Source organism: Anabas testudineus, chromosome 2, assembly GCF_900324465.2.
Source record: "Anabas testudineus chromosome 2, fAnaTes1.2, whole genome shotgun sequence".
Taxonomy (NCBI): domain Eukaryota; kingdom Metazoa; phylum Chordata; class Actinopteri; order Anabantiformes; family Anabantidae; genus Anabas; species Anabas testudineus.
Genome location: NC_046611.1, coordinates 13490001 through 13499917, shown reverse-complemented (window position 1 = coordinate 13499917; position 9917 = coordinate 13490001). Strand labels below are relative to the sequence as shown.

At 38.8% G+C, this 9917-nt stretch overlaps 1 protein-coding gene across 1 annotated transcript; it reads left to right on the top strand.

The window, feature by feature from the left end:
* Positions 1 to 529: 529 nt before the first annotated feature.
* On the top strand, positions 530 to 6212 carry fam207a (family with sequence similarity 207 member A). Its single transcript, XM_026361934.1, has 6 exons — positions 530 to 1075; positions 1427 to 1553; positions 4185 to 4253; positions 4976 to 5153; positions 5731 to 5796; positions 5915 to 6212. The coding sequence occupies exons 1-6, from the start codon at positions 899 to 901 to the stop codon at positions 6039 to 6041; spliced, it is 744 nt and encodes a 247-aa protein (XP_026217719.1). The 5' UTR covers positions 530 to 898; the 3' UTR covers positions 6042 to 6212.
* The last annotated feature ends 3705 nt before the right edge of the window (positions 6213 to 9917 follow it).

The window sequence follows — 9917 nt, the reverse complement described above, 5'->3', positions numbered from 1 at the left end:
CTACAGAATTTGTGTAACATTGAACACATACATGAAATGTGATATTGATCTTTTGTGTCTTTACTGAACACACTTACTAAACATACAGATTGATGATGGGAAAAGTAAGTGTAGCATTGTTTTAATAACTGGTTGAACCACCTTTAGCAGAAATAACCTCAAGTACGTTACTCCTGTAGCTGTGAATTAGATCTTAATGCTTATTGTAATTTTCTTGAAAGGCCTACTGAACTATTTTAAGTGGAAATTTGAAAGCAATATATTTTTATTACAATGTATATTGTATATATATAACACTGGACATGACAGAAATCGATTTGACTTTATTTTCATGTTTAACAGTACTTTTCAGACATGACTGTCTTAGAGTAAGTATTACTTTCTGCAGTACGGTCACAAACGTAATTATATTAAGTAAACTATTTACATCACAGCAAACAAGTATCTGGACGGCGGAACCACGTAATGCGGAACTTTTCTCTTGCGTCGTTTCCACCTCGGTCCATTAGCGATAGGACACCATTCACGCTTCCGTTCGCCGTGTCAACAATGTAAAGTTAGCAAGAGTACAAACACGTACTTTTCACATTCATGCTCTTTTATCACAATAATGTGACTTTTATGTGTTTTTGAGGAATAAAACGCGCTAACCCTAAATTGAGAAGTTAATATAAATGTGGATTTAAACGGTAAAATGCTAAGAACCCTCTTATAAATGTGATTTAAGCTAACAGCGAGACTTTCTGCGCTTTAATTTACTGTAACGTGAAGTGATGGTTTCCGGTTGCTGTGCACTATAGTTGACTTGATGTCTGTCCCACGCTGTACACACGGGGAACAACAGCTCCACTGCTGCTGTCATTAGATTAAATTAAGATCAATTTAAACATATTTTACGATGGTGGGTAAAATCAAGTCTGTCCGTCAGAAGCTTCACCAGGCGGCGGTGAAGCTGGACACACGGGGCGGCTCCACACAGTCCACCGGCTCCGTGCCTCCGACTGCAGAGAAGCCTCCTGTCCTGGAGATAAACAACATTACTCCTTCACTGCTGAACACCAGGAGGGACAAACAGGTGATGTCCGGACGTGTGTTGTAATCAATGAGCCCGATACACGATGCTGGTGTTAGATCAACCATAGATGAACCTAGAACTGCTGCACAGTGTCCTGCTAAATGTGTACATGCATAGAGGTAACACATTAATGCAAATCACAACCACACGCCTTAGCATTTATTAACACACTCGACAGACGCATTATACATTTTCATTATGTATAATTCCGTTTTCAGCAGGTTATTAGCTTCATTTTTTATTGAAAAAAGGTGAATCCAAACTGTGAATGGAACCAAACTGGCTGGTACCCGAAGTAATGGAATTGTAGATAATATAATTGTACTTATTTATGTTATAACGTTTCCCTAGGCCCTGGCAGGGAGCTCCTTCCCTACTGGGATCTTTGCTGGTACTAAAATCACTCCAGAGGCCCTGGTACAAACACTGAAGTTTGAGGAAACTACACCTGCACCTGCACCTGCAGCCTCCAGTGAAGGTAGGACAAATATGTAAAGCACTGAGAAGATGCTTCAGTGTTTCCATTGATCAGCTTAATTAAATATAAGAAAATAAAGAGTTTGATACCTGCAAAAAAAAAAAAAAAGAAAAAAGTTGTACATCTTTGAAAATGCTAATGCTTAGTGCAACGGGTGAGCACTGAGAAATATTAAAATTGAGCAATATCAAGTGTGTGGAGTGATAGTTTGTGAACTATTGGGAAATTTCTGTTTCTAACAAAAAGATTTTTTTTAAAATGGAAAATTTGTCCATTATTAAATATGTTGACTGTACCTAAAGTATGTGAACCTATTGCTCAAGTTTAACTCAGGAATGGTGGTTGGCTTTCTTGTATGGTTCAGCGTTTCTACTTCTGTTTTTCACGTCACATCACACTCTAATAGAACCGCCAGGTTCCAAGGCTATTGTCTGGTGTCTGTCACCTTACTTACCTTCTTACTTTGTCATTGTAATGCCAGTCAGTTTGCTCACACTGCTAACAAAGCATCTGTATGGGGCCTATAGGTGAAAACACCCGTCCCAACGCAGCAAGTGCACAGCCTTAGTCCCTCTTCGCCACAGGGTGTCAGTGGTGGGTCAGTTAAGCAGTAGAAATGGTTTGAATGAATTCGAGGTTTAGCCTCATCCATGTTTTCTTCTTCAAGTGGCGAGTTCAGACTGAGGCGAGTTCAGAGTCCATCTGCCTACGTATCCTTTTTGTAGCAAGATTTCAATAATCTCCCGATGAAAGAACAAAAAAATATATCTGCAAAATGTAATGTTTATCAATAATTACAAGTTGTTATTTTTCAGTGTAGAAAGCAACAGCAAATGTGTCTCTGTGCTAGTGCACACTTGTCAGATTGATATTTAAAATCAATCAGAAGTTAATCAATTTTAAATATCTAAAATAAAATAAAATAAAAATATACTATACAACAGACAGAGTACAGAGTACAACCTATACGTATGCCAAGTGACATGTATGTTTGATGTAGCCTATATAACAGTAATAATAGGGACATCCTTTATTGAGCCCCTTTGGGAAATTGTTGTTGGACAGCTGCCAGACAGATGATGACAGTGTTACTAAAGGGTTTGGATGTCTTGTCCAAGGACACCTCGACATATAACCAAGAGGAACTGGGACTGACCCTGAGCATGGGGTTCATAGATGATAGACATACAAACTCAACTACTGCTGCTATTGGTCTGCATGAAGTGAGTTATGCTCAGTTATTTAGCAACTGTAAAGCTGCTTAAAGTAAGGCGTAGAAAGGTGAGGAGTCTGAGCAGGATGTAGAGTCTGGGTGGCTGTTGGCTCGGTAGGTTAGCAGGGTAGCCTCCATCCAGCTGTAATCACAGATATCAGTTTCATCTAACAGTGGGAAGAAGATGCTCCCAGTGGAAGAGGGTGGTGGTAAAACACCCCCACCAAACAAACATGGTGGACACCCCACCCCCTTTTGAGAGATTAGATTGCTCTCCACCTACCCACATGTGTAGTCAGCAGCTGATGCCTATCTTTGCCTGTTCAATTACCTCAAACAGAAGCAGGAATACTTGTGTAGTTTAGCACTGCCGAGGCAGATAAGGCCACTCTGGAGACACAGCACATTTCATAGACACAAAACTGTTGTTTAATCTTTAGAGGATGAAGCAGCATTCAGTTGATAACACAGTTACTGTGCTGTGAACAAACATGTACCTGCTCCCTGATTTCTTCCGTTTTTGCATTTGTTTATTAAGAATTAGTTTTAGTTTAGTTTCTAAACACTATTTGTTGAAGTAAAGTAATTTGTTGCAGTCTCCTTTTCATTATTACATCCACTAATCTACCAAACTATTAGTTGAGTTGCCAAGTTGCTCCAAAATTCAATTAGCATTTTGGTACATGTAATATTAGAATAGATAGATACCCCATGTTAGAAAATACTTGCAGTATATAGTATAGCTCATTTTTGAGTGCTCAGATTGTTACCCACTTATTTCATCCTGTTATTAGACACCTATCTATAAGTATAAGTATGTATTTGTATGTACTGTACAGGTACGCAATGGTTACAAAGAGGTGCCCTGAAATCTAAAGTGTTACAGAATCTGGAACCTGCTGACCTTGGAACATTTGACAGATCAATTTCAACTCCAACTGATGTCTGAGTCAATGTTTTTATAAGACTCGGTAAATCTTCTCATTTGTGTTGGTTAAAAATGAAGTAATGAGGTGCTCATGCAAATAGCAGTGGCAGTACGAATCAAAATCTGCTGTAGCGTCCTGTGGGTATGTCAACATTCATACGGGAAGAAGAACAAATTGAACACACTCCAACATTATGATTTCTGACCCAGTCAAGGTTTGACTGACAGCAGAAGTTATTACATTGATAGCTGCTGCTGTTGATGGACGGTGTCATCATAAAAGGGAACAATGCTGACCTCCTGTTGTCAAGTACAAGGACCATAACGAAAGAAATGTTGTCTTGGTTTCCAGCTCCAGTTCTCATTTTATGTTTGATTAATCTCTAACCCATTTCTTTCTTCATGTTTATTTAGAAGGCCTGTCCTTTTTACTGAGTGGAACTCAGCTGGGTTTGACATATGTCATCATGAAACGTGTGTGTTTTCACAGGTCCTGAAGAAAAGAGAGTCAAGTCAAAGAAAGAGAAGATGAAGGAAAGGAGGGAGAGGTGGCTCAGTAGTGAGTTGATGTCAATACTCAACACTTTTGTTTGCATATAGACAATAAAAGAACCTTGGTACTTGTAAATGTGTAAATGTTTTATAGTATTATTTTTATAGTAGTCATGACTTCCTTCATAGTGCTGAATGTCTCTGGAACGTACAATGACAACGATGAAGTTGCAGTACTTCTGAGTTGATTTCACTGTGGATGAAGGTCCGTTTTTTGGTCTCTCTCTGTAATTAGAACCCCTCTCTTCAACGCCATCACCATTATCATCACTGCCGCCATCATTTCCCATAATTGTGATCAGGCCTGTAACCATACCCGTCTGCTGAGCCAATCAATTCCTCAGTAACACAACACGTATGCTCTTCAGGCATATAATTAGGTGCTAATGGCCGTGCAAGTAAATCCTGCTGAAATTCAACACTGGCTGTGTGGCTGACATTTTCAGGAATTAGAGGATAATTACAATGAAGTTTGACCAGTGTGTCTCTGAAAGGCTCGCACCACTATTATCATGCGACTACGGTGCAGAAGAAGTGGTACCACACATATTTTGTACAGCCCCATTTCCAAAATAGCTCGGACACTGTATGAACAGACGGACATTTTTTTTTACTGCAAACAGACTTCTTTGTGTAGCAGATGGAGACTGATACCCTTGACTTACATTCACCCTTCATTATGGTGTTTGTCCTGGTTGGAACCTGCCCTCTGTTATTGTCGCATTTTAGAGATCAGCTCCATCAAACAGGCCAAGGAACAGCAGGCCGCTGAAGCCCGAAGGCAGGCCACGCCTGTGGTGGGAGACCTCAGGCCACTGGCCGACGCCCTCCCAGAACTATGTCAGCTCATCGCCCCTCCCCCAACTACAGCTCCTGCTGCTCGGCGCAAGAACAGGAAAAACAAAGTGTAAGTGCCAAGGTGACCGAACACTGAGCGTCAGGTGTCAGTTGGATTTTGAAGTGTGTTCGTCTGTAATTCTCACATTTCTTTTGTCCTTTAGAAGAGTAAATCTGAACCAACTGTTCAGTTGCCAAAACAGTGTGTTTGAGTCGATCAGCAGACTGATGAGCCTCCATCTGCTGTTATCACACACAGTCAAAAGTCCAGTCACTCACTAAGGGTTTAATAGAAAGTTACTTGAAAGACAGCTTGTTCTGAGGAGAATTTCTACTGATAGCCGACTCTGGTCCTCAAGAGCCACCGTCCTACCATCCATTTCTGTTCTCAAAACTATTCATGTGTTTAGGGGATATTCTTTAATTTCGATGCTGTTAAACAAACTAGTCATTGAGAGGCTACCAGGTGTTGTCAAGCATGATTGCTAATAGGAAGTTGAGAGGCCTTCATGCTTTGCAAATTAAAAACCGTTTCAGCTCTGCTAAAATAATAATTTAAGTGTGTGTATGTATATTTCTTTTTAAACATTGTCCCAGTCTTAGTGCTCAGTGTAATTGTATCCCTCTCTCTTTGAACTCCCCTTCAGGCCAGTGAAGAGGCCTGAGCCAACAGACTTCAGTCAGATGAAAGGGTCAAAGAAACGCAAACTGCTGTAAGAAATGTTCTTTTTTTTTTCCATATATCATCTACATGGTTCTGTTAACTCTTCTGGACAATTAGTAGTGAAAGTCCAAACCTCTTCACACTACTATGTTTTACTGTTATTGCAGAGAAACAGAGAGCAGCAGGTTCACTGAAGCAGTAAAGACTCTCTCTGCCAAAAACAATCCTCTGGCAGACATCGGTGAGCTGCTGAAGAAGAGGATGAAGCAGGAGGAAGAACAGCATCCCAGCTAACAGCGGCAGCATCAGCACCAGAGACTGTAAACACCCCTGAATCCAACCCACTCTGACTTTGTCAGACAAACCCAGATCGCCCCCACTTTGTCTAAAAGAAATAAATCCTTTAAGTTGATTTATCCTCATTTTCTCTGCAGTAATAAATTCAAAAACTGATGCAAAACTCAATTCAGAGCTCAAAATATACTGTTTCTGTACATTAAGACATATTAGCAGTTACACACTTATTGTGCTGGATCTAGAAGAAGAGCTCACATCCTGACTTTGAGCTGCTGAAGTTGGCAAAATGCACTGAACTGCAGCACTATCTATCATTATTCAGTGGTGGTGTACAAAACATTCAGCTACCCCTTTAGCGAGTGCAGACCTCCGGATTTACTAGCTGAAATGACAAATGTAGGCTGTGTTCTAACAATCTTTAATGAGAATATTCTACCATAATGCAAATCACATATATCTAACATTTTAAATGTTGCATAATTAGGCTGTATTATGCTAAAGGTGTAGCTTCTGAACACAATGTGATGTAATATTTGAAAGTGACAGATTAAATGGACCTGAAAGGGGGGATCTGGTCTCAACACAATGATCAGGAAACTTTTTAAGTGCTGTTTATCCGGTTTTCTCGACATCCACTACTGTCGGAGTTGGTTCACCCATTAAACAAGACAAGCACAAACTACAGTAGCAGAACACTAAAACAAACACTGCCCTCAGTTGGTAAAGCAGTTGTCCGTGAACTCCGGGGTCAGTGGTTTGAATCCCAGCTCCTCCTGGCAACTCCTTGAATAAGACATGAAACCCTGCAGTGGTCCAACAAAAGTTCCTGCCTCACCCTCTCACCCACAACCCCCCAAGCCTGATCCTTTCTGCTATGATTAGCTGGAACGTAAGAAAAACCTAATCAATAGGTTCAGAGCTGCAGTCGCCCATTAGAATTCATTAATAATGGATACTATGAGAAGAGCACAGTGTCAAATTCAAAGCAATCAGAGCACACTGTTAGCATCCTGGAGCACATCCTGAATATAGAGACCAGTGGATATTCTCTCAGTGAAAACATTTACATCTCACACTGTGCTCTCATACTTTCTCTTTGTTGGTAATTGTCCTCTGAATTATGGTAAATTACATTCCTGCACTGCAAAGTAATATGTAGGATGAAGATTTAAGTTTTCCTACAACGAACACATAACATAAAATGAAATGGCAGAAAGTATTGAATCTCTCTATTCAGTAGAATGTGAGAGTAACTCAGACAGAGACATACTCCACATAGATCCTATAGGTGAGATGGTTTTCGGTGGCATTTAGGCTGATTCATAGCAAAAATAGATAATGAATGAGTTTAATAAAAAAGAACACGTTAGTTCTCCAACTGCAACTATAGATTTAAAGAGATCCACTCATTTCTGCAGTAGACATCATAAAATCAACAAAACACAAGGTGCATTTGTAGTATTTCACAGTTGTGTTCATTACTGTTCATATTGAGGTTTTCGTGTTGTGAGGGTGATGCGGTGACACGGTATCCACACCGGCGCTCAGTGGGATTATTTTAATGTGTATGACACCGACGGCATCACCACCTTCAGGGAAACCATCAATCTGCTTAAATGCAGTTTATTTAAAATTTTCACTGCAAGGTTCGGAAATTAACAAATATATGTCTATAGTCTGTACATTTTAACAAACGTTGTGGTTGTGGCAGAGCCAGATCACCTGCCTCTTCCCTGTTATTAAAAAAACCCGGAGGTTCAAGAGACAATGTGTGATCTTCTTGTTCCTAAATGAACTGCAGCACACACAAGGTTTTGTTCTGAAAATTATTACATTTTTGTGCAAGAATTATATTTTAATGTGTTTGGTGTGAATAAGTAAAGTTCACTTTCTGAATGGGAAATCTCCACAGTCCCTAATCAAATAAGTCAGTTGTGAGAGGTGGGCTTCTATATGGTTGTGTAATGCATATTGTGGAGTATGTTTATGTGAAGTAAAAAAAAAAAAAAAGAAACGGTTTCTTTAAATAGAAGAACAAATCTTGTGTGGACATTTGAACTGGTTGCAATTTAGAGAAAGATTTTGTGGGTACTTCTCCACATCATGCTGCAATATGACGATTGAGGATTAATGAATGAATGAATGAAGTGAGTGTATGAAGACACTGTCTAGTATTAATGTGGTTCAAGTAATTTAACCTTAATAATTATTACAGTGAATTTCAAATCTCAGAGAGAAAGAAAAAATACAGCAAATAAAATGTAAATGCTGCAATAAAAATGTAAATATGTTAAATAATGAAAGCTGAAATCCAGTATGATTTTCACCTGCTGTGAATTCACTTCATCATCACTTATGTTTGGTGAATCGAACAGAGACTCGGAGCAGCTTCAGATCATGATCCGACCCTTTGCTTCTCGCTCTCTCAGTGTGATCCATGATGAACTGTGGCTGACGACAAGCTCAGTCAACCGTAAACTGATTCCAGCAAAAAGCCAGACGGAATACTTCAGGAGGGTTTTTTTGTACCCAGTACTAAAATACACAAACAATCATTGTCATTATTTCAATATATGCACTGCATATTTTTGTACAGTTATTTTTTTGTTTTTATTATTTAAAAACATTATAATCACATTTTATTTCATGATGCACATTTTCATGTCCCTTCTTACTTTTTATTATTATTAAATAATGATTCATTTTACTTTAGGGTTTTTTTTCTAAATGACTTATAATAATATAATAATAATATTCAATATTTTTCATTTCTTTTATTTTTTTAATTTCTTATAATAACCTTTTTTTTTAAGTTGTCAATTTTTATTGTGTATCATAAAGCTTGAAGATCAAAGCTGTCGAACAATCCATTTCTCTTCCATTACTTTTAGATTTAAGATTATGTGTATTTTTTAAAACAGCCCTGTAAACCCTGTGATGTTCCCTCTTAATACATATACATATATTTGTCAAGGTCATAAATTTGCATCATGAAAAATAAAGCTTGTCGGATATTGTCTGTTTCCTAATTTTTTACTGCTGATATATAAGCAGCATGGACTGATACGGTGACAACAATTTACCATTTGCCAACTTTTTAAATGAAATACATTAAATGAAATACATTTCTAATTTCTAATCTCCCAGGATGGACACTTGTGAAATACTCTGTGTACAGAGCCAAGCAAAGACAGTAGATAGGTGTAAACCACAAAAAAATTGTTGTGACAATAACAATAACTAAGGGTTCTTTCAGCTTTAATGAAATAAAACAAACAGAAAATACTACAGTGGGACTTTGGACACAGTTCAGAGACTAATGAATGCCTGCTGTCTATTTCACTGGTTTAGTGTGGTTTTATTTGTTCATCCTGTTTCTGCCTCTCTGCACGTCTTCACTTCTCTCTCTAACCTCTCAATCACACACACACACACACACACACACACACACACACACACACACACACACACACACACACACACACCCCGTCAGCTGCTGACACTGACTGCTTGTCAGGTGACCAGTGTTTAGGTTGTTACTTCAAACGCTGTCTTTGTCAGATCTTTGTCAGATCTTTCTGATGTTGCAGAGGGAAAATCTGCAAGAACCAATGAGACTTTGTTGTTGAACTATAGAATTTCCAACTGGATCACAGAATCAAATGTGAAGAACCACATGAACCAGAACACAACCACAGCTGCTGCATTTTATACACAGAAAACTTAAATTAAAGAACAGAGTGGAAAAAACAAAGAAACTCTGAAACAGCTGCGACTCTCACAGTGAATTTTATATAATGGACGGAAGAAGAAACATTTTAGAAAACTTCTGATGGCTGAACACGCCTGTACACCATGGACCAGTCCAGAGGA

Coding starts and splice junctions, on each gene's coding strand:
- fam207a (XM_026361934.1), top strand. CDS start 899: ATGGTGGGTAAAATCAAGTCTGTCCGTCAGAAGCTTCACCAGGCGGCG. Junction 1,554..4,184: donor ACCTGCAGCCTCCAGTGAAG/GTAGGACAAATA, acceptor GTGTTTTCACAG/GTCCTGAAGAAAAGAGAGTC. Junction 5,797..5,914: donor TCAAAGAAACGCAAACTGCT/GTAAGAAATGTT, acceptor CTGTTATTGCAG/AGAAACAGAGAGCAGCAGGT.